This window comes from Aulostomus chinensis, chromosome 2, assembly GCF_037954235.1.
Source record: "Aulostomus chinensis isolate RoL2024-O1b breed Wild chromosome 2, RoL_Achi_v1.0, whole genome shotgun sequence".
Classification (NCBI taxonomy): Eukaryota; Metazoa; Chordata; class Actinopteri; order Syngnathiformes; family Aulostomidae; genus Aulostomus; species Aulostomus chinensis.
Window position 1 is genome coordinate 25,493,475 of NC_141321.1, and position 27,278 is coordinate 25,520,752.

Here is a 27,278-nt window from a genome sequence, read left to right on the forward strand (position 1 = left end):
CACACACACACACACACACACACACACACACACACACACCATCTGTAAATATGACACCCTATTTCAACATTTATCAACAAGACTACTTCATGAATATTAGACCTTTGAAAACGTGTTCCTGTTTTTGTTCTGCTCGGCAAGACAGCAATATTTCTTGCTCCATTTCTACCAGCTGTGAATTAAAAGCCAACTGCAGCCAGCTGTTAAGGTTGCTAGGCGACAGGAGCAGCTCTGAATGAGCAAGAGTAAGGGCGGAAGCAGCTTGTGACGCAAATGGGAAATCCTCCATAGACTAGGCCCCATTTCAACAGTGTGTTCAGTTGTTGCAGTCATCAAATGACACTTGAGTTAAGTTGTTGAAGAGCAGGCACATTAATCAGAGCTAAACCCACCACCATCCATTAGCTCCACATTCAAAGGTTTCCACAAGTCCTCGTCATTGGTTGTGGTTCTGCTCTGCAGGTCATGACCCTCGACTGCAGATACAATGAATTCTTACTCCTCCTCCTGTCGAGTCCTTTGCATTTCACCTGCTCTTTAGGGAATTGCTCAAAAATGTGGGGCGCAAGATTTTGCCCTCCAATGTTGGAAACCCTGAACCACACCGAGTACACAACCACTACGAATTTTGGCGAGAGGGCCTCAAATTCTACAGTCTGCTTGTGCAGAAATAAATGGTGGGGAAATGATGCTGCCGTCAACATTTCAGCGTGTAACCTCTGTACAATCTACATGTAATCCCTCTATCTCAGGTCATGTCAGATTTGGATGTTTAGTTGGTTGGATTTGCAGATTCTTTGCTTGCAACTAACTTGCAAATTGTCACGGGTCAGAAACACATTTCCATTCCAACTTCACAGTTACATGAAGCAAAAGAAAAAGAATCAAATTTTATGCAACGCACTAATTAAGGTCAATGAGATAAGTGGCAAAATTGATCTGTATTTTTGTAACAACTAAGAAACCATCTTCTGTATCATTAAGTCCACTTTGATGAAATGGCCCGTTGTCAATTTTATATCAGTCAGTTGCAGAAGAACGACATCATCACCTGCATAATTGGTGTTTTGATCGCAGGCAGTCTGTAGTTTGATTGTTTCTTCTTGTATAAAAGCAGTTCAAACAGGTTGAGCTACACAACTGTTGATGGTTGCGTTTCAGACAAGATTCAAGTATGTTGCAGAGGACTCCAGACCCAACACTTTGAAACTGAGTGTTTCCATGTAATGACAGTCTTATTTTTGAGCCATCTTACTATTAATTGATGTTTCTTCTGCTCTTTTATCTACTACATACGATGTTAAATCATTCCTAGCTATTCACCCCCCCCCCCCTTCATTTAATGTCTTGTGTATTTTTTTTGGGTGGCCAGTATCGATTTACATCAAGACCACGCCACACAATTTCAATAGCTTGATCAGTTTCAATCAAATCTACATATTTATGGTATTCCTCCAAATTGATATCTTATTCTGGAGTTTTGGGCTTCATTCTAGAATTAAAAAAAAACTGCTGTTGCAATATAGTCACATTATATTTATCTAGGCATATTCCTTTTAAGATACACTCCCCATCCCTTTCTCGGCTATTGAGAGGTTGTTGATCATGATTCAGGTTCAATACACACAACCTTCCTTTAAATCAACCAATACAACGTGCAGTGTTTGTCTTCTCCCACTACCATGGTGTATGATTGCAACCCTCAGTCATGACCCAATCTTCATTGTCTCTGCTCTCTTTCAGCAAATGTGATTTAAGTGCTGACCCAAAGACCCTCAGACCCCTATCAACTGCTTGGGATTGTGAGAGGGGCACACTTGATTTATATTTCTTGTAAATCATCTAACTGTGAACACGATCACACAAATACCCCTTTTAAACCATTTATTATTAAACTGAATACGGACTCTTAAGTTTATCATGAAACATAAAGGATCAACAGACATCTTAGCTTAGTGTGTGCTTCGTTCTGAGCTTGCTTCGATAGAATCTTTATCACTTACAGTAACAAGGGAATAAACAAAGAAGCAATTCTGAGTCACTTCACTCTCACCGGACAGAACCAACAGAGCCAATTTAAGCTCAGAGCCATCTAGTGGTTCTACTGTTCAGCTAATTCATAAACTAGGGAGCTGTGTTGTTAAAAAAAATAAAATAAAAAAAGATTTTAATTAGCAAGTTTCCATCCCATTATATGAGAGCCACTCCAGTAGGAAAAGTGTTTACAAAAAAATACTAAAAAGACCAGTTCGATTGTATTATTTGAGAAGAAATCTGGCAACATAGAGTTCTGCATTTATGAGCTGAAGAAGGTGAGTGACAAACATTATTACTGCTTGCGCATTTAAAAAACACATTTTGAAGGGATTTTACACCGTGAATTGAGGATTTATGAGTCTCTTAGTCCAGTTGACGTTTCTCAGTTGTCCAACTGCTGGAATGTAGAAAGCTTTGTTTTCTGATGCTGCGACTCTCTCCTCATTTGTCGTTCAATCATCAAGTCAAACTCCTGTCTTTCTCTAAGAGGACAAAAGACATGGAATGAAAACTATCACTGATCACATTTGTGTAAATTTCTTTCTTTATAGTCCAACTTATTATCCCACCTGTTACTTATACATCGTCCCTTTAGGTACTTTTCTTCAGCCTTTTTCACTGAGACATTGTCCACCCCAGCAATAGCACAGATGATGGCCTGGATAGAAAGACAATTACCATAAAATCCCATGTCACAAAATGAATATATACCATAGTCCATGATGACAGCTGGTAAATTCTTTAGCTAACCTCAGGAAGAAGTACATCCAGAACAAAGGGGACACGCTCGATGAATTTCCCTCCAGCTGAGCAAGGACTAGTGGCAACAGCCGTTGCATAAAGGTCACTTAGGTAACAGTAAACTTCATCCAACTGTTGGTCATCTTCCAGGTATATGTTCACCACCCGTCTCCGGTCACCAGTCTGAAAGGAACGAAGCCATCTGGACTGCTCTTGCCCTCGGATCACAGCCTGTAAGGAGAGAGAACAAGATGGGAGAATGAAATCTCACCAGTTAAGGGTGCTTTACACTGATTCTTTTTTAGTCCCCCTCCATTTGAAATTCACTATTCAGTAGGGGAAGTGAGAACACTTCTCTTTGTTCATCTTAAATCTCAGCATTACATCATGATGCCACAATCAATTAAGAGTGCAATTCTGGGCCAGTATGCAACTTTTACAGGTGTGTTGTAACAGCTAGAAATGCTGAAATCACAGTGTTTATTTCCAGATCTGTTGTCTGCTGTCTTAGTTCCTGTGGAAATGTAAAAGGCCCTTCGGTTCCCCTGGCACACAGCCTCAGATACACCACAGCCAAGTCTGTAGCATTTTGATTTTCAATTCTCATCATTTTACTTAATAGCAGACCAGACATGGGGCACAAAGCGTTGCTGCCTCCCACTAGATAAAGACTGCAACACATTTGGTCTTTAGAAACAAAAACAAAAAAAGTACATAGATGTTAGCAGATAACACAGGAGAAAGCTTTGCCTGTGTCTCTAATTTAGGATCAGCACCACGGATCTACAGTGAGATGGGTGTAAAAAAATATTAGGTCATCCATGAGTTGACTTCAAAGGCTCGTACCAGAAGTCGTCCTTCTGCCATGCGCTGCTTGACGATGAAGTGTACAAGCTTTTCATTAGCTCGGTTGTGGGCGGCATGAGTCCGGTCTGGCAGAAGCCTCTTTGAACTCCTGATGACCCCCTCCTGCTGTTCACTTAAGCTGTCCTCCATAACATCATCACATTGGTCCTCCATCATTGAATCATCAGCGATGGTTAGTCTCTCAGATGGTGCCTGTGGGTACTTTTTCCTCACTGGATAGCCTGAGAAGTTACAGACCATTAGCACAGAGCACTGCCAGGACCAGAGCTGCAGGAAGGAACAAAATCTAACTTACTCATGTCGTGAGCAAAGTACTCGATGAAGGAGCCAGAAAATGAGCCACAAGCTATGAAGAGAAAATATAATAAATGACGCCAGTAATGCAGTGGTAGGAAATTATTATGTGTTGTGTGACATTTAACAATTACCTTACCAACAACCCTTACCGATGCGTATACTGTAGTCCTTTATCAGGTCCAAGGACCACTCTATTGCTGCTTCATACATCTCTTTGGCTTTACACTGAGACAAAACAATATGGCAGAAAGGTCAAACCCACCACTGGTGTAAAGACAACAACAACAACAACAAATACATCTGTAAAGTCTATGATTCAATTAGAAGCAGTTCTTACCACCAGCTCATGTGCTCCTTCACATTCAAAATGCTTCAGGGTTTTCAGAGCCACAGTAAACCTCAAAGAAGAAAGATCAAAATAAAAACCAAAGCCCTGATGAATGAAAGGCTACCAGCAAACATCTTAAGTCTGTTTAAATATCTCTAGTTCGTGCAGTTAGCTTTAATTGCATTACTACCAGCAAATATCTTAATAATTGTTTAAATATCTCTATTTTGTGCATTTAGCTTTAATTACATTAAGCCAAAAAATACTTGAACAACCACATCCATTTTTGCAGGATTCCTACAGGACTCTCAGTTCCAGTACTTTTGAGGGGGCCTGGGGCCTGTACTACGAAGCCAGATTTTGAGGTTAGTGACATAACTTCAGGTTTATTCTTGTCATAGATGTGGTTCACATTTTAATGGGTTATGTTGATGCGGTAGCAAAAATTGCAGACCTTAAGTGTTCCAGAACGGATTATATTGAAGATTACAGATTAAACAAAAAAACAAAACAAAAACAAACAAACCCAAAAAACAACAACCCACCTACTAACCAATCAATGCTCTCTGAAATTACATCGTCAGGCCTGGAAGACTACGTGGATTGTGGTGCACAGATAGTGCCACACCCTCCAATATGTCTGTTCTCTTGTTCTATAAAGCAATTTTGTTTTTGTAAATAGTTTGTATAATGATTCAGACCGATTAAAGCCCTTGAACTGTATTTTATTGGACTTCATTCATTAAATGTTATTATGCATAAAAATATTTGTGCACACAAGTTGTTGTTTTTTTTTTTTCAAACCCTAAATTTAGTCGTACCTACAGGAAGAGAAGCCTGATGGCGATTAATAACTCCTTGCTACTGAAATGTATTTTGTACCTCTTGTAAGTGGCAATCATCCAGACTTGCAAAGACTTAAATGTTGCAGCTTCAAGCGAGGATGCTAACACTTTGCTTGTTTGCTGCGGTTTCATGTAGTAGGGGAGCATGCAGAAAGCAGAAGGATGGAGAAAGCTGACTGAAATAATTGTCTTCTGGCATGTTTATACCTGCAGTGTGGTTCTGGTAAACTAGAGTAAATTTGGGTTTTTCAAGCCAGATAAGATAAAGATACCTGGGATATGTTCCTTTGTAGTATCGGACACAGGTGTCCACATAGGTTCAATGCTTTTTGAAACCAGTATATCACAAGCAGTGAGAGGATAATAAAAATATATTCCTACCCCTTTTTTCTGTGAATTGTTTGGTGGTCAATGAATATGACACTGGCTTTTTTCATCTTACGATACACACTTTTTACCTGCAGAGAAAAAAAAAAGGATTTCAAACATCAGGCTTTCAGGTAAAATAATGACAAGGTCCATAATGACCATTTATTTCACTTGATTTGTCAGCATATGCAACAATTGTAGGAGGAAATGTGAGCAATAAATGACCCACACAGGTTTTAGGACTCACCAATGCAGGCCAGAAGGGAAAATTTCTAAATTTGCACCACACAAACACTCCCTCTCTAATGGATGGGGGCTCTGAAAGACAACAGATTGTTTACAGTACACACAATGACCACACAATCAAGTCCATTTATAGTCCTTGTAGAGGTTATTTGCATTTAGACACAACTCTTTCTCACGTTTTTCTGCCTGCATCAAGAAAGATGGCAATTCCTCTTCTTCGCAACTTTCCTCATCTTCCACGAAGGACAAGCATGGCAGCTGCACTTCATGATGACTTAGCTCTATAGAGGTATCTGAGGATGTCAAAACCTCCTCTGGGGATTGAGAGATGAGAGCAATAACGTGGAATTAGAACACTAAATTTTGCTCACCTGGAGGATGTTAACATTAGAGATGTTCCACAAGATACAGAGCATTACAAATTTACAGCTTATTCTCAAATTTCCTGACTGTGTACAAGAGGAAGTAGACCTCAGAATGAATTACCTGACTCAAACCTTGGCCTGGAACGCTGAGAAGACCGAGTAGAGGTGGAATCCCTCCGTAAATCCCCCTTCTCTGTTTTCTGCTTCCTGACATACCGGCGCTTGGTTTGAGAGGAACTGGTTTTATTGCAGGTTTGGGTTTGCTTCTTTGGCACTGTTTTTCTACCTTTATTAAGCTGGCTAGAATGATCCCTCATTAGTTTTCTCTGAGAGTTTGACTTGCAGCCTGGCGAAACTATCGCTGATGCCTGTGGGAGAACAGAGGAGTTAAAGAATATCACAGACACTAATTGCTGAAAAACATTTGGGCTCAAAAATGTGCTCAAAACACCTTTGCATTAGTCATGACGTCAGGGTAGTCAAGCTTTGTGCGTTTTACTTTCGTTGTATGTGTAGAGATGTTTGGCAGTTGGTGTCTGGATGACCTCCGCACTGGTGTGGAAGTCTGGAAAGTGTCTTGTGTTTGTCCTTTTCGTCTCTTGCGTGTTTTGGGATTTCTTGGTGAGGAACAGTTGATAGACTGGCTGTCATTGTAAAGATCACTGGCTGGCAGAGTACTTAGTTCCTCTGAGATTGGAGATGAAACATTGTCCGAGATACCGTTGTCAATCTCAGCCTGTTGGTGCATTTTTCTTTTTCTGCATTTTCGAGTTCCACCTGAAAGATTTTCATGAAGTTATCAGAGGTGTTAATCACATTACAAACAGTCCTGATTCTTTTTCTGTTATTTCCTATTATTACTTCAAACATGCCTCTAGATAAAACTTTCAGAATCCAGATAATCTTGTCTGTAATACATCTATGATGATCTGATTCTGGAATGGATTTACATAACAGTTTACCTTTCATTGTTGTAAGGCTTGGCATGGTCCTCACGCTGGAAAGGTTTCTCTGGACTTCATGAGATCAGATGTCTACTCTCATCAAGACTTTTTACCAGTGGGACTTTAGTCCAGGATGGACCGACAGTTAGATGTTAGACTGCTGTGAGATGAGGAAGAGATAGCAGGTACTTCCATTTTTGACTGATGTGACAAGATTATAAATCCATTATTTTTTCTGCCTGAGACTTGATTTTCTCAACAACTGCTCATCTGATCAACATCAAACTATCTGCAATTGCTGGAAAATGCAGGAAATGCAATGCCAAGTTCAAATGTTATGGGGTGTAAGGCCCTCAGACTTTTTTTTATTCTATCCTAACTAAAGATAGCTGTGCCAACTGGGAAAGATGAGAGGTGCAATGGAGCACCAGCAGGGCGCCAGCTGACCACCTACTGTCTTCAGGTCCCTGCCTGAAGTGGCATCCTGAAACATCTCAGGATTCTGCCTGAGAATGAAGTAACACTGAGATGCTAGCTTCTGGATGGATATCACATAACATCAATAACGCTTTAGTTTTTACTGTTTCTGAAACCCACGTCAGGGATTAGACAGACGGGGTTTGTGAAATCAGAGGCCTCTTTAACATCGAGCACAGCACTACTCCTTTAAAACAAACTTTACTATTTGCTCATTTCATGCATCAAACAGTTTCATGAGAACACCGAAGAGCCAACGTTGACTACCTTGTCAAAACAAACACAAAATTTAATTTGCTAACATGTAGTGAACGCCGCCGCAAACGAGCTCATCTGCTTAGCCAGAGCAACCTTACTGCAAGAGAACAAGGCCCGACATTGCAGCAAATTATTTAGTTATCAAAGTAATGCCAAACATGGACGGAAGGCATTCGTACTCACCATCCACCGCATAAGAGTCACACCTAAAAATTTGAAATTTAAGCGTAAACAAGTTGTGGGTTTTTAGTCGCCAAGTAACTGGGGGCGCAATGACGTTACATTGGTGTGACTTCATTTGCAAGCTAACATTAATTAAAAAAAACAACAACTACTACTCAGTACAATTAAACACATTATTTACTGTACGATATCATCTGAAAATAAGAAAATGTTAACATGTTTGTACTGTTCTTCTCTAGTATTGTGAAATTACACTACCAAAAACGGTAATTATGGAGACAATTAGCTTACCTTTACTGAGCTTGTTAGCTTCCGGCTCCAGTCATCGTCTAGCCTCCTTACATTCACTAAAATACTAAATAAACTTAATACAAATGCTCAAATCTCTTGAGAGGTGCCGTAAAACACTCACTATAAAGTCAACAACTCGTACTTGTCATCTGACAACAGCTCTGCTACTTCTTTGGTCGCCGGGCGTACGTAAACCAGCCTGATTGATATATACCGCCCCGAGTGGTTAGGAGTGTGAAGCTGCAAATAAATACACTAGCCGATATTACTTTGGTGATGAAATAAAGATACACATAAAACTGCGAGAAATTCATTTGAATTTTTGAAGATTTTAAATGTCCCTTTAGGGCCCTAAAAACAAATCAGAGGCGAGTATTGAATTGCTAATGATTTATAGACACATTCAACCAATGACAAGTGGTTACAGATGGTCCATTGTTGACAACAGTGGCTTGGAATCTCCTTTGGACCTGCTGAAGGACTGATGAAAAGTTCAGGGCACTCGTGATTGAAGGTTGCACAGTTCCTTCATTTCTATGTTGGACTGAATATCTCTTTCCCATATGTGGCTTATATTCTTTTTTTTCCCCTTCAACATTCTCTTCTTCTTTTGGCCTTCACCATTAGAGAGCCTGTACATCTGAGACCAAACTTCCACTTGTTGATTTTGTCATGACTGAAAATACAATACAAATTTTAGTAGACAGAAGTGGTGCTATGCTGTTTATATTAAATTGCAAAGAGTCACCCTAGGAACCTCTGGTTTAGGAACTGTCAGAATATCCTAAAATGTCCCTGCCCAATATTACCACCCCCAACTGTATGTACGTGTTAAAGCTTCTTCTGGTGTTTATTCTAATTCTCCCTCCAATTTCTATATATTTTATTGGACTACACAATATTCTACTTTATTAAAAGATGTATTTTCTATCAAATGTAGTATAGATGTAGGTCTAGAAGCATTCGTTCAGGGAAACATCTCAGTTTTGTATCTACATTTTCAATGTACTTAAAATGAAATAGCCAAGCAATAAGGCTTTTTAACTTCCTGTGACATTTCCATATCCCATTTCATCAGATTCTTCTTCTTCAATTTTGCAAAATGCAAGAACCAAAGGGTTGAATCTGAAAAACGTCATCACTACAAAACAAAAACTATTAAAGGCAGTAAAACAATAAGCTTATCACATCAGCAGAGGGCAGTGTAGAGCCACCACAAAGCGACGGTCACTAAAACCATTTGTTTGACTCTATGCAGGTGTAGTGAGACATCTCCGCCTAAAGCTCCGGCCAAAGATGTTGATGCAGGAAATTTCCCGAGGACATGCCGTAGATCAATGCAGGCCACAAACAAATATGAGCCTCCGTTTAAAAATAAGTCAAGTGAAATTCTATTGCAGATGCATAATATTAGTGGCACGTCATCGTGACAGCAGATAGCCATTTTCAAAATATATCTGCATTGGTTTTTATGGCCTATATCTAAATTAGCCCAGTTTTGTTCTGGACTTTTTTTCCTCATCATCAGCAATCAAGAAACAACAATAAATACACGACTGATTGTCTTTTCCAAATGTTTTAGAGCTGAAGAAAATGTTACTTTTTCAAAATCACGTGGTTTACACGTATTCTACAATTTGTATAAAATCCGAATATGTAAACATGATTTATACTGATAATATCAGCATCATACATATCACTGTAGGGTAAAATATTGATACATCTGATATGACCATAGAAACCCAACGAAGCAAGCAAACACAAAAAACAAACAAACAAGTAAACAAAAAAAAACCCCTACAAAATATAATGTTATCACAACATATGTTATGGATCTATAAAATATATCTAATCTCGTTTTTGTAAATAAAAAAAAATCATGTCTGTATTTATAGAACTTTCCCACAGAAAAATCTAGATGATCAGATAAACAACAGCCTACTTTTGATTTTAGCGCACTGATCTCTGTTCGTGGCATCGAGTTAAACATACAGAATATCAGGGTGTCATCCCGGTCATAACTTCGTAAAAGCTAACTTCCAACTATAAAGTTGAGTTTTTCACCGGCAAGCAGGCAGCTGTGTACCTGCTTCATCATCTGGATGTGTATTGGTCGGTGGGTGATGAGGGGCAGGGAGGCCCCACCCTCATCCAGATGTGCGCCTCTCTGCTGTCTCCTCGGTGCAGTGAGAGCAGCACTGCTGGCTTCAGCAGAGTGCGGAGCTCGGGAGAGTCAACAGGAGGGTCGGGACAGTCACATCTTAAGTATAAACAACGAGGAACTGAACAGGGCTCCGTACCTGACACATGACTCCATCTACGAGTCGTGACTCCGTCGTTAACCCATGTGACTTGGGCCGTGCGTCGGAATCTGCTCCGGGGCGGATTTGATTTACCTGGCCAGCCTGAGAGCTGATGGAGGGGCGGGACTGATGCGCGTCCGGAGCGCTGTTGAGCCTGTAGAGGAGATTCTGCTGACTGGGAGCGGTCTGCTTTATTGAACGACCTGTATGAAGGAACAGTCTGCTTTACTGAAGTGATTTGAGGGCTTTTTCTTGAAGCAGCTACCTGGAAAAACAATTAGGATTTTTTTTTCTCATCTTGGCGACAAAATGGGAATGTAACCCCCATGCGTTAGGAAGTGGCGTGAGGTCGCCTCCAGATTGAGAAGCGCAAACTGCAGGGGCGTGTAGTTAATTGAAATCGATCCTATGGTCTCTTTTTGAATGTGAAACAGCAGCAGCAGAGATTCTCCTCTCCTCCTCCTCCTCCTCCTCCTCCCCCCCTCCCCCCATCCGCGCACCTCCAACATGACTTCACTGTCGGGGACTAAGGAGAGGTCTGTGACCAGCCGGGGCAGAAAATATGGGGTAAGTCACTCCTCAGTCACCTCTCAGCTTCATTGAAAAACAACTACAAAAAAAAAAATAAAACAACCCACAAGAACAACAACAACAAACTGTCCATTTAATGATAAATGCAATTCAGCTCAGCTTCTTCAGGCTGATGTAAGCATGGAGCAGCTCCAGTGGATCTTATGGGAAGTGTATTTGTGTCATGTTGTTGATGGCTTTGTGAAGATCACATTTTTTGCACATTATGTTGTCACAGCAGGGGTTTGTGTTTCCACCGGCACAGCTCCCAGTTCTTTTAATTATCACTGACTGAGAACCAAAGAGCTAAACCAGTTATTATACTGACACCTGTGTCACTGCTTACCACCTACAAACTTAATAGTGATAATTTATTACACATGGTTGCTTGATATTCCACCCAACCTCTTCACTTAGAGATGAGCCCCATTTATCAGCCTCCTCCTCCTCCTCCTCCTCCTCTCTGCTGCCTTATTATAGCCCTTGTGAGGGATTCCAGGAGCTATAGTGCCCAACCTCTCCAGCTACCACCACATCAATGGGTTGACTGGATTTATTCAGCTGCAAAAGATCTAATTTTCAAGTGGTTGTGGCTCATTTGATGTTCTCATGTTGCTGTCTGAGTAGAGGAATAATTACACAGGTCAACACACAGAATCAGGCTTGATCATGTGTCCATGGTAATGGGAGAATCTGCCATGTTAACTGTTTTGACTTTGGCTCTAGTGACTATTAAACATATATGCTTAAAATTCTACCATATAAAGTTTATAATGTCTGGCTAAATGCTAAGGATATTATTATCGACACTAAAGAACCTGCCTAGGGATATTCAGCTTTTAAAAGGGTGTCATTTGTTGGTAAAGGTCTATGCATTTCTTTTGTCTGACAGCAAGACTAAATTTAGAGCTAAAAATGTCATAGATTGGGTGAAATTTTGCTTAGGAACATTTCATGAATGAGGCTGAGAGTTATTATTTACAGGCCATGTGTTTCCACTTATTATCAAATGGTTCTCATTCCCAGTGCAACCTGTTGTGCATCAGGAATTAACAATGCAACATATTATAATAAAGGCATGACACAAAATTAGTTGAGCACAATCAAACAAATACAACTGATAATATTAACGATGTTCCAGTGAGCCAACATGAGCAACAGCAGGGTTCTGCTGTATGTTATCAATACACTTGTGCCATGTTGAACATTAAAAAGCAGATTAAGGATATTGGCTTGATTATCAAGCTTTCCTCTTTTGTAATTTTCTTGCAGATGCCTGATACTTCACCCACCAAATCTGCCCCATTTTACTCGGACACATGGTACCGGAAGGCTTATGAGGAAACCACCCGGTCTAGTAATCGCCCTGCACCGGAGGGTGCAGGCTCCATGCCAAGCTCCACAGGCACACCATCCCCTGGCTCAGGAATCTCCTCACCAGGGTCCCTTTCTGGATCACCAGGGACCATCTCCCCAGGGATTGGAACTGGTTCCCCGGGCTCTCTTGGTGGCTCCCCAGGTTTTGGGACTGGATCCCCAGCTTCAGGCAGTGGAAGTTCTCCTGGTAGTGAAAGAGGGATATGGTGTGAGAACTGCAACGCGAGGCTGGCGGAGCTGAAACGACAAGCGTTAAAATTGCTCATCCCTGGACCTTACTCCAGCAAAGTAAGATGCTGTAATTCACCCTCAGTCTAATTGTGTGTGTGTGTGTGTGTGTGTGTGTGTGTGTGTGTGTGTGTGTGTGTGTGTGTGTGTGTGTGTGATGCATTGTGTCAGTAATTCTGTGTGCTGTGTTTTCTGTCATGTGGTGGCGAGTTGTTCATTCACAAAAAGCCTCCTAAAATAAGTTGTGTCTTCATTAACTGTGACATTTTGTGCAGTGACACTTATTAAGTTGGTTAGCCATGAAAGATTGGCCCTCTAATCATTCCCTTGCTTATGATGTTGCCATGTCATTGGGGTTATTGTGCTCATAAATCATAAGGATGCATTTATCTGTCCAGCCTTCATTTGACCAGCTGTGAACAAGAGCAGAGACTAAACAGCCTTTGGGATTAGGCTTCATTCTCAGATTATGACACTTGAAGCTGTTCATCAATAACTGACCAGATGACAAATCAAAATGGGGTATTTGTCTTGCAGTTAACCATTTTTTCCAGCTCATTTCACCAAAATCAATTACTTCAGTTCTTTTCTCCTCAAGTGGGAATTAAAATGATCAAACCCTGAGAGAATTGGAGTCGATATTAATCCATATGATCCGGCTTCAGTTGTTTTTTTGTGTGTGTGATTGATCCATGAAAATCATTTTAATTTCATTAGTACAGTAATTCTCAGCAGCTACATCAGGATTTTTCTGATGTGATTTATCAACATCAATGTCGATCACTGTGGTATGTAGCTAATTTCTTATTTTTTCCCGTTCTACACTCTTAGGTGTTTTCTGGTTCTTGGAAATGCGAATAATGTGAATAGAATGCATGAAAAAACAGTCAAAGCCCTCTTGGCAGGGCTTTGACTGCATAATTTCTAAACATGTTGCCTGTGGGTTTATGTTCGTCTGCTGCAGCTGACTGGATTTTACTTATAAATACAGCAGGGTTACACATCAGGCTCAGAGTTAATTGGTTACAAATAGGCATGCATCGTGCATCATGAGGCCAGTAACGTGTATCTAGACAGACAGTCACAAAAATGTAGGACAGATTCAGTCGTGGGTAGACCATAATTAAAATATTTGGTTTTTTTTGTGAGGCAGTAGAATCAGCTCTGGCACATTTAAGGTTAACTAATTTATCTCATGGCTCAATGATTTGGATTTTATTAGGGAGAAAATAGAGTTTTTAAAGTCTTCATTTTCTGTTTGCTTAACAGATTGACACTCAGAATTATGAATGAAAAGGCAGACTGACAGTGGGAAATTCAGTGGGTCTATACCAAGTGTGTATGGTGCAGTGATATGAAGGGCAAACGTCTGTGCTTCAGAGTTATATTGTGTTTGTTCCAGTGACATTTTCCTCTTCAACCTTTGAGTCCTATGTACCTGACTGATGGATCTGCCGAGTTTCTTCCATTCTTTGTTTTTTGTGGGGGCGTTGTTTCCTGATATAGGACCCCAACTAACACATGCCACTACCTCTTGAGAAGGAATAAACAAAGTCCAGGAATGTCATCTTTGAATTACTTCTGTGTTTGGAAAACTAAGCAGAAATATAGCCTAACTGACGGAGAAGCTCTGCCTTGCCAAACCTTTTGTTTTCCCAAAAGCAAAATTGCAATAATTGGTCGAGTATCATGTATGAAGCACCGTTGCATGTGTGACACGGACACATCTTTTGCCCACCTGCAAGTAATATAGTTCCATATTTTTCTTTGCTTAAAACAGTCATTGTCTCTTTATTCAGGAATAAATCAGTTGAGTCGGGTCATTTTAGCCAGCTAGATTTTCCTGCCTGTTTTTTTTTTCTCACTGCTTTCGCCCCAGACTTCTTACAAGAGTGGACTGACCTATGCAGGTGTTCCGTGTCAGGTAAAAGCTGATGTGAAGCAATGTGACCTGATAATCCTCGTCCTTCACAAAATGTGCCGCTGCAGCAGTTCAGTGTTCTGTGTGTGTGTGTGTGTGTGTGTGTGTGTGTGTGTGTGTGTGTGTGTGTGTGTGTGCGTGTGCACACTCCTCCTGTTGTGCTGTCAGTATGACACCTCATGTTATTCCCACAGGACACTTAGACATATGGGACCCCTCACAGTCAGAGTACCATATCCCCCACCAGCAAAACACACACCTGTGAACTGTGTGTATATCTTGGATTCGGATACATGGTAGTCAATCATGCTTGACCCATACACATTAAAACACACACACACACACACACACACACACACACACACACACACACACACACAAAATCTCAAGTAGGGTTGTTAATAATATGTTAATGATGACCTTCACTGGTCTTGCTATTGAATATTTGCTTTTAGAATGTCTGGTGTGTGCGTGTGCGTGCGCGCTCATTTGTGCTAGTAGGGTCATTTAGCATGTATGTGGCGGTTTGTTAGTATTCTGTGAACAAACATGCACATTTGTATTTCTATAGTTGCACCCTTGTGAGGACCCTCACTGACATCCTGTACATTCCTTAACAGTTACACTAACCTTGATAATCAAAACTGAAAGGCCAACCCCAGAACTTAAACTGTAAATTGAACTTGAACTTAAACCTATTGAGCTCAGTTCTCATCTTAACCATGAAAAGTGAATGTTGTAGAAGAAAGTTTGAGAGTGACAGTTAGATGTCAAGATTTGTGATTTTCTGAAAGTTGATTTAGTCTCTTGTTCCTTTAATCAAATGAACTGATATGTTGTGCTACACTTCATTCATTCAGTCATATATTAGTTGACTGCCCCCCTTTGGCTTTAAGAGGGCATGACAGTTTACTCATGAAAAGAAGAAGGTAAGTTGAAGATAGACATTGGTTGAGACTTAAAGAAAACACATTTATATCGTATAGGTTTTCTCATATGTTATCTAAATATTTTCATGAAATTAAACTGAAAAATGCTTTTACATGAATCTTTGCCTTCTTTATTAGAGCTGCCACTCATTCAGCTGAATGAGGAATGGAGCACTCTGTTGAGGGATTAGAATCAGCAGAGTAGGTTTTCACATTCAGACACATGTAAAAATGCACACACTGGTAACTGCGGAACTCAGAGCACATCTGGCTACACAGCTGTACTCAATAAAGGCTTCTGTCCATGCTCTACTGGAGTGTATATCTGCGTGTTTGTCTGTGTAAGTGTATTCATCCCTTATATCCACACCCAAATCATAAATGGACGGCGGCTGATCTGCTTTTGGTTGGTCCAGTTCAGCTCAGAAAAGTGGGTCACTCTCATTTTGTGAGTGTGTGTGTGTGTGTGTGTGTGTGTGTGTGTGTGTCTGTTTCAGATCAGCTGAAAGTCAAAACCATCCGTGTTTATAAAGTGAAACATATACAGTTCCGCTTCAGACATAAAACTAGAACCATAATAGGGCATGTTTGAGAGCCTATTCCCTTCCTCTTACTTGCAACTGTAAGATTTATTTGAGATGAGCATCAGCAGTCCTTTTTTGTTTTCATTTTGGTATGAAATACGGTGGAATGACTTGGAAAGATATATTGTACATATACTCCAAATGTTTGTATTTGCAGACCCATCAATGTGTTTTCCATGATGAGATTGAACAGATTAAACTGTGTCAACCATTTCTATACTTGGACACTTGTTTGGTAACTAGTTTGGGTACTTTTACAGATACGGTGTGATAACAACACCAGCGTGAAAATTTGAATTCTGCAGATAGGCTGAGCTTATGTTTATGCTCCTGTGGTCATTATATCTTTGTGTTGTCAGTCTCATTACTTTGAGCACAACATCTCAGTAGTGCATCGAGGGAATTTCTTTAAATTTGCAAACAATGATCACTTGGGCACTCTTGGATCACAATTTGGTGCCCACAAGGTGACTGACTGCTACAAAAACAATTTTGGCTATAACTCAAGCAAACACACTCCATTTATTATTACAAAAATGCTTAAAAATGTCTCATAGTAAGTTATGAAACAATGCTCCTGGAACAATTAATTTTATGGAGTTTTTTTTTTTTAATCAGATGCAGCTTTTATTTATTTTTTAATGTAAGCACATGATACTTTAAATGAATTATACAAAATTAATATCCTGAGAGCTTTGGAGTGTTGGTCAGGCACAAACAAATGGCTGCTATGTCTTTGAGGGACGTATGGACTTCTCTGACATTTTAAAGCTTTTTAAATCCATTGGGTTATGAATGATGATAATAACTGATGATGAAACCATATTAATCACAGTCAAACATATTTACCTCTGTTAGTGTACAACACTGCAGCATTGGATGGCACAGTGGGATAAAGCATCTACAATAAAAATCCGTTCTCAGGAAAATCGTTCTGTGTTCAAGGATTAAAAAATAACGAACACTTTGTAAAACATCTGCATGATTTCAATTAGATGAAGAATGATTCTTGAAATTATTATCCCCTCACATTTCCAGCCAAATCCTTTTACTAATGAACCAATGAGAAAGCCCCAGATTAGAAAATGATTAGTCCCTCTAACCCTCAGGTCAACAGAAAAGAGGTTAAGAGCTTATCCGCTGTTGTAGATGGCTTTTCGATCCTCAATAACGTGGGTTTACACCACTTGGAGGTATGATAGAATTGACTAATCCCAATAATTTACACCCAAAAGCGTTAATTTGTCTGTAATTATTCTATTTATCAGATCAAATGCAAACTAAGGTGGTGTATTATTGCTCAGCAATCTGTCCTCAAATTGATGTGTTTTTCCACGCAGGTAGCTAGCTGTCCTGTTATGTCCAAATCCCATAAGACTACAGAAGCAGGCCTCCGGTAACCACGGCAGCTGGTGTTGCCACGGCAGCGACATGTGACAGATGTGAGCCGCATACATATCTCCGTCTGCATTAATGGGCTCCTCATAGCTGTGTGAGAGTTGGTGAGAGACAGAGAGAGGGTGAAAATATAGCAAGTATACATGAATAATAGAGCTTGTTACTGTGCGTGGGTGCGCGTGCGTGTACGTGCGTGCGTGCGTGTGTGTGTATATGTGTGAATGAGAGTGAGAGCGAGTGATCATGCCCTCCTGATGCCTCTCAGGTGTGAAAGACATTACCATATAAAGAGGTGGCTTCATCAATAACAGCAAGAAGGTGCAGATGGACGTGTGTGTGTGTGTGTGTGTTTGTGTGTGTGTGTTTGTGTATGTGTGTAGATGTAAGGTAGATTGAAGAGCTTTTCATTGTGTTTATGTCAGTTTGACACTCCCAAATAGTCACACACAAACCTTCCATCTTAGGATCACAATTACTTATTTTAACATTTCTAAAAAAAATAAAAAAATAAATTAAAAAATCTGTTTATTAATTGAGATGGTGATTTTATTACTTTATTGGAATTCATTAGAAATTTCCCTGAAATGTAAAAAGGACAAAAATGTGGATATTATATTGGAGATACAAGTGACCAGAAAAAAATTCAAAAATGCAAAATACAAAACTTCTGGACAATTTAATGTAATATCTTGAGAGGGGAAGGTAGCATAATTATCGGTGACAAACATGAAGGGTCGCAGCTAGAAAGAGGTACTGCCATGATTTAGCACGCTACAATGTCCAGACATGACGAAGCGATACAGGACAACAATCTGAATGAGGCCAAAGTGCCTTGATGAGACGGGTCAGGAGATCAGAACCTCTCCTGTAAGCTTCTCTGAGTTGACAGATGGGAAAGCGTGGAAATAACTTTTTGACAGTGATAAACGGTGAAGTGGCTGTACTGTTTTTATTTGGTATCAAGTCTTCTAAAAGCTGTCATTTAAAATGTCAGAAATGACCGTTCATTGAATTCCGATTTAGTTTTCCTCCACCATCATTTCTCATGTGTTTATCATTGCCCTGCTAATCAAATGATTAGTTCCATTAAGATAATGTGCAATTTCAGGACGCACTCAGTGTCTCAAGATAAAAATAGCGTCTTCCCTTCAACTAAAGTTATCAGCAACCAGAGGAGTTCCTCTGGGATGAATTGCAACCTGCATGAAAGTGCTGCTGAAAATCCTGGAAGAACAAATCTACATAAACTGAAATCCCCATGCGACATCTTACTTACTTATCTTACTTACTTGTTTTTTTTCTACTTTGAAGAATGTACACAGTTCTGAAGACAAGGGTCTGACCTTGAATCATATTGATGCACCAGTGAACAATACCTGTACAGCATCTTTTAATGTTCTCACACTCTCTCTCCATCGTCCTCTCTTGTCTTTTATCTCTGACAAGGAGGTTATGGGGGTTTGGTGGTGTGATGCAAAAACTAACAAGCAGATTTTCACAAAACTTGTTGGAGGGGTGGAGCATGGGCCAAGGAAAAACCCTTTAAACTTTGGACAAGATCTGAATGGCAGGGCAGATACACCAATAAGTTACATTTCCATTGTTATCGGGAGATAAGGCATTTAAATGATGGCATACTCGTCCTTGATGGACATTTCTGTCAATCTAACTTCTGTTTTAACTCATATTGTTGCTATGAGTAATGAGCTGGAGGCAATGATATGACCCTCTGTGTGAATATATTGTTGCTGCTCTCATTTATACCACACTCAGACATAGATATGTCAAGAAAACAGTGGGTCATAGAAGGTTAAATCTAATAGAAATACTAACAGTGTACAAGCGACTCTTGTTTGTGGACATTTTCTTTCATTTCAGAGGAAATACGACACGGACGTTGGCTGAGGTTCGTGTTCTCTGAGCGCACTTCCACTTCTGTTATCTCTTTTGCTTTTCTCTTGTCTGGATCTCTCATTATCCATGCGTGCATACACTACTATAAAGAGACCCTGTCTCTGTCTAACGCTTGCATGCACAGGCACGTACGTATGCATGCACAAACACACGCGCACGCCCGCACATACACACACACACACACACACACACACACATATCTTTTTGTCGAATTAGGCTATGAGCAAAAAGAAAAGAATGAGAGAAACAGATTTGGATTTAGAGGAGGAAAGACAGGAGAGGGAAGGGAGAAAAGAGGTGAAAGAAGGACAAAGACTGTTCTCATTAATAGTGTTATCAGTGTCATTACAGCTCTGACCCAGACATGCTTCATTAGACAGATACAAATCATGTTTTGAAAGTTAAATGGTGTGTATTCCAATGTATGTATTGTTCTATTTGACCCAGGCATCCTATCTAAGATAAACATGCTCTTAATAAATTTCCTTTGTAAATTTAGAGTGAAAGATCAATGTAGGTGGGGCATATAGGTGGTTTAGTGGTCTTAGGGATCGTTGCCATTTTGTGTCTCAGTCTCCTCTTTTCTGCTTTTTTATGCTGTCAATTTTTCAATGAAAAAATGAACAAATCCACAGCTGACCACATGCATTGAGAAAGAACTCCTTATCCTCCGACGCTCCTGTGCTTTGCAGGAAAACACATACAGTATAAAGGAAACATTGGCATGTGTGTAAATGCCAAGAACACTCACTGCTGCACGCTACTGGACAATGATTAATGTTGCAATAGCACCTAATGCCTTGAAATCCATAGCTACCATGGCAACTGCCTCTCTATCACCTCCACATTGAATAAGTTCACTTGTTATAGACGTCTGCCTGTCTTCTAGCTCCTCTTGACTGGGTTTTCATATTTCCATAATCCATACTGTTAATTCTGTCATCAGTCTCTATGTTTGGCAACGGGCTATGTTGTTTGCTTGTGTGTTTTCCTTAGTTTTAAAAGTTTTAGAATCCGTCACCAGAGCCAAGAGGAGATGAGGAAACTAGAATGTCCCAGTGTTCCAGTAGCAGGTGCCAGCACCAGCACTCTGTGACACTGTGAAGTCTCACTCACTAAACAGTTTATTTGAAAACCCGCTAACTACACTTCTAACATTAGCCAACCTGCTGTCATAAGTTGATGTATCACAAAGAAGCGTGCACATGCAAACACACCCAACCACACACTATCACAGGCTGTCACATTGTCAGATATAACACATTTATCTTGAGCATCTCACATTGGGAAAACCTCGTGACGTGGAGGTGCTACAAGGATTGTGTGTGTGTGTGTGTGTGTGTGTGTGTGTGTGTTTGTGTGTGTGTGTTTGAAGCTCTTCTCTTTTAAGATTAGAATTAGAATAGACACACTGCACATTTAAAAGGTGAAATAAGATAATTTGGCATCTATCTAGCATCTTTACATTTATTTTGGTACAAAGGTTCACCTATCAAATTTCATATGAAACCAGCAATGTTATAACTTTAAAGAATTTTTGAAGAAATCATATTAAACACTCTAGCATGAATGAAAGTTGCCACTCTGGGTACTTATATGTCTGAAGTACTCTTTTTACCAATAGTCTGCATATGATTCTATGACATTTTCTTATATTTTTGATGATGTTTTAATATTTAACAGTGTTGGTTGAACTGAAAAGAAGGCACACTCCAACACATGCTGCATAAGCGCGCGCGCACACGCACACACACACGCACACACACACACACACACACACACACACACACACACACACACACACACACACACACACACACAGCAGTGCAGATGCTCAGTGTTGATGTGTGCAGGTTTATTTATAGACTGTGTGGTCACTAATCTCAAATGTGAGTCCACACGTTACATGAATAATCAGTGATGAAGTGCCTTTACAGCTGTTTCAGAGTCTGATAAAATAAAATTCTAATGCAAAGATGATTGTGAATATTAAAAGTTTTACGCAATTTAATAAAAAGCAAGAAACCATCTTTCCTCACCCATGTTAAAAAACTGATTTGCATTTCTATAATTACGTCTTTGGGAGCAGTGTTTTTTTTAACCTAAAAGATACCTTTTGTTTGTTATAGTTAAGTATTGAGAGTACTTCATATTAAAAATAAAGCATATTGGTATAGAGGGAAAATAACATAGCATAACCAAGGGCGCTTGAATGTGTGTGGGAAGATGTATTCACCCTCCCAAAGATGCAGTGGCCTTGTGTATTGTTCATGTGTCGTGTGTGTGTGAATGTGTGTGTGTGAGTGCTTACTGTGGCCAAAGACCAGAATTTTCGGGTTAACATATGAGCCATGGGCCTGCTTTACAAGTTTCAAGCGGTGTCGCCATTTCTACAACACCCTTTACGCTTCCACTATGTTTGCGTGTGTACAATATAAACGATAGCAGTGAGAACATTTTGGTGGGTTTTCAGCTTAAAGACACGTTTTAAGGGTAAAGATATCAAGTAGGCATATCTGCAGGAAGCCCAGTTCCTCACTTTTGTACAAGTACAGTCCCCTTGTCAAGTGCAACTTTCACATGCCTGTTAACTGGGACCAAAAAAAATGGAGAAATTCCTGGGTGCTGCTGTGTTCAGCAATAACATTTTTCATGTATTTGTGTATAAGTTCACACATTTGTGATATATTCCAGAAACAAGGAGATGATGCCTAAAGCCTTTATCAGCAGATAGGAATCCAACTATTATCCTAGGATAAAAGAGAGAAAGAAAGAAAGGAACGCGAAAGAAGGTTCAAGTAGTTGATGAGGTTTAAAGGAAAGGAGAGGCATTAATTTATGATGGCTGCACAGAGGTGGCACATCTTAAATGGAAAAGGATAGTGAGGAGAGTGTGTGAGTGTGCAAGAGAAAGAGAATTAAATTGGCTGTTTGTTCCTCATCTGTGCTTCAATCAGACTCAGAGAATAGCCTCTAGCAGTTAAACTTTCCAATTACCTCGAGCAGATGGAGCCTACGGGGCTCGATTTGGAGGGTTTGAAATGGCTGTTGTTGTTTACTGTTATCTGCTCTTGACTGTACGCAGGCTACAGTGTCTCCTCTTCCTCCTCCTCACTGACTCATCCATTACATATCTGATCAAGGTTAAGCAATATCTAACTGACTGGATCTTGCTGAGCAGCAGAAAGTAAGCAGTTGCTAATGTTAGCTTTTGACCAGATGGTTTTCATTTAAAAAATAAACCCTAGTTTGAAGTTTGAAGTCTATGTGACACCTGGATGAATGCCTTCCATTTCTCAGGAACAGATGAGCTCTTGAGCAAGGCTCTTAAAGCTCTGCTGCTCTGCTGGAGGAGTTTAGAGGCAAACAGAGGAGCACTGTGGTGGCTTTCAGGAGCTCCCCAAGTATGAATGGGTGTTACTGTGTGGATGAGAATTTTGGAAATAGGCCCGATTGGCATTCATGGATGCAGCACGTTTAGAAAGGTTTATTAGTTTTTTTTAGGAGATTGCAGGATGATTCAATTAAACCCTGAGTGGGCCTATGGTAAAAAACAAACAAGCAACAACAGAATAAACCTCTTTGTGATGAGGGATATGATTACATATGATTGAATCTGATACAAATCTAGTATCAGTAGTATTTTCAAAGCACAAAAGAATGGAAAAGCAGCTCTAATAGCCTTTGCTGGTTGGCAGAAACACTGAGCAGCCTAATTAATGTTCACCTGTACCTACAACCTGAAAATGTTGATTAAATGTATCTGACAAATACCAGCTGCTGCCACCTACTGCGCTACATATAAGCTAATGAGGCTCATGTTAACAGCAGTGAGTCCACATACAGTACTTGTGCAGGTTGTTCAGACACAGGAAGCAAGAAGACCATTTCACCACCTGTACAAGGCAATTGCTTTTAACTACTTTTGACACCAGTGGTGGTGTTTTTTTTCTTAAAAAAAGATTATAGGGGTTATTTGATCTGCTTAAAAAAAGAGTGTTCTCTCCAGCTTCCTCCCACAGTCTAAAGACATCAAGAGGGGACGAGGCTGATTGATACTCTAAATTGACCGTAGGTGTGACTGTGAGTGTGAATGATTGTCAGTCTACATGTGTTGGCCCAGGATAGAGGTGGTAGACAATGGATGGATGGATTGATGGATGCCTCATGTTTAGCCAGGACCCTTCTGTACATTAAGTTTACACATTGTGTTTGTGTGTCTACTGTATTGTTTTGTACACTATTCACCCCCTGCTTTGTGTGTGTGTGTGTGTGTGTGTGTGTGTGTGTGTGTGTGTGTGTGTGTGCACTCATGTATAAACACAAGTTGTCAGGTAGATCTTTACCTTCAGTTCCTCCCCTGCGAGCCTCACTAACCTTGGGACGAGAGGATACAGGAGAGAGGAATGGATGGAATGGAAAGAGGACGAATAGAGGGGAGTAGCGTAGCAGTGAGAGGGCATCAGAGAGTGTGTGTTCAGGTGTGGTATATGGCAAGATAGATTACCCAACTCAACAAGCAATTTATCACTGTCAGAGAGAGTATGGAGAGAGGAGTGAGGAGAGAGAAAACAGGGAGGTTGGGAGACAGAGCAAGAGAGAGAGAGAAAGAGAGAGATACCAGGGACCCAGGTAATGGTAGGATGATGGGTTGGAAGGAAAGGTGGATAAAAAAGCAGATGGAGGACAGTTTTGGGAGATAAACACACTGATTCCTACTCATGTAATCAGAGTACACTGTCGTCTGTAGCAATGCAACTTTGCTTTAGTTCACCTCTCCAACCTTCATCACCATGTTGTCGTCTGCTCGACCCCAATTTCACACATCAACACATGCATCCAAATTTTTAACATATGTATAGACATTAGCAACACATGATGACATGTAGCAAACTATGTATTCAAATATCTAATGAAAGGTAAATATCATGTTGGGTACAGAATGATTGATTGTTGGAAAAAAAGAGACATCAATAAAGTGTGTGATGTGTGTGTGTAATAAGTATGAGAACATTACATCAAACACACTCTTCAAATTACTGTGTAGAGAGCAAGACACTCGAGCTGCACATGGTCACATGTCTGCTCTTTGTGTTGTCGCTATAATGGACCAATTTAAAAATAACCTTTAAAAATATGTCTAGTTTATCCGTACGTAACATTAGTGAATACATTTTCTTGTGGTCTCGTGGTTGTGATTGAGATGACTTGTGGTTTTGGCAGACAGCTGCTCCCCGTTCTTACCAGTATACTGCAGATCATCAGTGAGCTTTTAGTGATACTGACTCTGAACACTGCATGAGGTATGGTTCTTATTTATGGGGCATCATTGTCACTCTGGTGGAGTAAAAATGTCTCAATGGCAATAAATAGGATCTGGCATTTTCCTCTCAAGTCCTAATAAAAGTGGAAAAACTCAACATACTGGACATTTTCAAATACTTGGTCATCAACCAAACATGGCTGGTTTATAGCAAATGCAATACAAAGCTCCATTTTCACTATGAAAAGCAGACTATGGTGTTGCTGGCATGCAGGAGACCTGTGTGAAAGTAGGCCTTTAAGTAGATCACCTTCACACTTAAATTCAGTGGCAATGAAGCTACGTTTCTCATCTATATTGCCAGAAAACAACCTAATTGGCAGCAAACACAGTGAGAAAGATAATATCCCTATATATCTTTGGTTGTGTGCAAATGCCTCATTTACTGTGCAGCTCAGATGCAGATGGTAGATTCATTTAAAAATGGACAGCAGAGATTACTACAGTTCATTTACAGTCCAGTGCCACCATGAACACTTGGGTAATTTAAAAATACACCAGCCAGCGTCATCTGCATATAAAATATCCTGTAATTTAAGCAACTACCTCATTTAGGGCATTTACGTAGAGGGCCAGCTAATAAAAAATAGGTTCTCTTCCAGTCAACCAGCTCATTTGCACTGTGGCAGGGGGGCTCGTTTCAAGACCCCACTCTAAAGAAGATTTTAGTGTAGGCTGTTAACAGGAAGGCAGAATTTACCACACAAGCATTCATATTTAGCCTGTACACTGACTGTTCGGTGGACACACACACACACACACACACACACACACACACACACACACACACACACACACACACACACACACACACTACCAAGCAATGCTTTTTATGTACATGTGTGCTTGTGTGTTGGCACTGAGGAAAAAGTAACCCTGTACTACAGAATGCCTTACGAGCACTTAACCAAGGTTAATCCATAGCAATGCTTGCACAGCCAATTAATTATGGTTGTCAGTCGGACGCATGTAGTCCGAAGTACCTCATCTACATGATGTGAGGAACTGCTTCAAAAGCTCTCTGATGGTCTCTTTTAATGACACATTGACCTCTGCTACATGAGAGTTGCTTCCCCACAAGCATTCAAAGCAGTAACATTTCAAAAGGTACAAAGATCCTTGGAGGTGCCTCGAGGCATGTGAAGCCACTGTCTCATCCTCGAGGAGCGAATTATGCTGCTATCCTGCCCAACGCTTACTGACAAAAAGGACTTCCCAGCTGGTGAAAACCTCTTAATTTTTAGGACTGGTGCCGGTGATTCAGTAAACATACTAACAAATTATCACACATCGGCAAAGACGATTATTTGAATATTTATGTTGTCATCCCAGTTGAATGGTATTAGAAAATGACAAGAAAAGGAGGGGAATGATCATTGTGAGACAGCATTGTAGAAGGAGGAATCTGTGTTTGTGCATTGCAAAGGATAATTTGTCTGCAATGAGGGAGAATGCAGCAGGTAATCTACATTCCCTAAAGCTATTAGGTTGTGTGTGCTAATTGATTTCTGCATTGCTATGGCAACGCAAACATTCGCAGGCAGATTTGTTGTACAGCTTTGTTATTAATATAATGTGTCAACATGATGGAATTATATGTGTACATGTGTCCAGAAGTGTGTCTGTTCTTCTGCATTACAGATTTTACTGTATGCAGGTGCATGCATGCCTGCATGCGTGTGTGTGTGTGTGTGTGTGTGTGTGTGTGTGTGTGTGTGTGTGTGTGTGTGTGTGTGTTTGTGTGTGTGATGATACTGTAACTCCTACACACATTACTGGATCACATGCAGGAATGACCAATTAAAAGGCGATTAAAGGAGTGTATTGCTGAGAGACAGGGAAGGGGGGGATGGTACAGACAGTAAATGATGGGGGGGTTGTTAATCGTCACTGAGGGGAAACACAGAGCAACAAAGATAAAAGTCTGTGTAGGAAGGAGTTGGCTTCCTCAAAGTTTAGACTGAAATCACTGCTGGGTCTTTCTGTAGTGAGCTGCAGGAACATTTCCTCTCCTTTTGAACATCCTTATCTCCTTAAATCATTTGCCCTCAAAGTGGCCTTCATACTGTCCCTCCACTTCCTTAAGGCCCTCCTCTTCTCAACATGTCTTATTTAATTTTGGCGCTGATCATGATCTTTAGCACTGCCTACAGTTTCATTGTAAAATAATTTTATTTGTAGAATTTATATTGTTTAATTACTTTTATTCACTTTATTGAGACCACCAGCCAAATGGTTTCTGTTCCTTTCATCCTGTTATTATTCATTTTAAAAAAGAAGAGTTAATTACCTTCTTCATTGTCATGTTTTCTGCTTTTTTATATTTATCTACAGCAATCCAGTTTATGTGTTTAGATTAGATTAGATTAGATTAGATTGGATTGGATTGGATTAGATCATACTGCATTTATTTATTCCAAAGGAAATTCAAGACTGAGCAGCAGTCCCCATGTCACTTTCTATTTTTATATATGTGCATATCC

The 27,278-nt window shown here is 40.1% G+C and overlaps 2 protein-coding genes across 3 annotated transcripts in view; one reads left to right on the forward strand and one right to left on the reverse strand.

The window, feature by feature from the left end:
* Positions 1 to 1,870: 1,870 nt before the first annotated feature.
* On the reverse strand, positions 1,871 to 8,430 carry LOC147269575 (PWWP domain-containing DNA repair factor 3A-like). 2 transcript variants are annotated; one of them, XM_086187299.1, is made up of 15 exons: positions 8,249 to 8,430; positions 7,958 to 7,980; positions 7,058 to 7,199; positions 6,547 to 6,872; positions 6,217 to 6,463; positions 5,907 to 6,044; positions 5,732 to 5,802; positions 5,497 to 5,573; positions 4,280 to 4,340; positions 4,092 to 4,167; positions 3,941 to 3,991; positions 3,625 to 3,866; positions 2,788 to 3,009; positions 2,607 to 2,695; positions 1,871 to 2,519 (listed from the first exon to the last, which is right to left on the reverse strand). In XM_086187299.1, the coding sequence occupies exons 3-15, from the start codon at positions 7,080 to 7,082 to the stop codon at positions 2,420 to 2,422; spliced, it is 1,725 nt and encodes a 574-aa protein (XP_086043425.1). In that variant the 5' UTR covers positions 7,083 to 7,199; positions 7,958 to 7,980; positions 8,249 to 8,430; the 3' UTR covers positions 1,871 to 2,419. The 2 variants fall into 2 exon arrangements, with proteins under 2 accessions (XP_086043425.1, XP_086043415.1); XM_086187289.1 differs by lacking the exon at positions 7,958 to 7,980.
* A 1,845-nt stretch (positions 8,431 to 10,275) lies between these two features.
* The window catches only part of kif26ba (kinesin family member 26Ba), a 78,241-nt gene continuing 61,238 nt past the window's right edge, over positions 10,276 to 27,278 (forward strand). Inside the window, exons 1-2 of the mRNA XM_086187330.1 lie at positions 10,276 to 11,118; positions 12,394 to 12,786. Coding sequence (XP_086043456.1) covers positions 11,059 to 11,118; positions 12,394 to 12,786 — 453 coding nt within the window. The 5' untranslated portion in view covers positions 10,276 to 11,058. The remainder of the gene's footprint in view (positions 11,119 to 12,393; positions 12,787 to 27,278) is intronic.

Bases quoted from the DNA above. Each gene is read 5' to 3' on its own strand.
- LOC147269575 (XM_086187289.1), bottom strand. From the start codon at position 7,082: ATGCCAAGCCTTACAACAATGAAAG. The intron at 6,045-6,216 runs GTAATTCATTCT...CTCAATCCCCAG, and splicing joins CAGGCCAAGGTTTGAGTCAG to AGGAGGTTTTGACATCCTCA. The intron at 3,867-3,940 runs GTAAGTTAGATT...GTAACTTCTCAG, and splicing joins GTACTTTGCTCACGACATGA to GCTATCCAGTGAGGAAAAAG.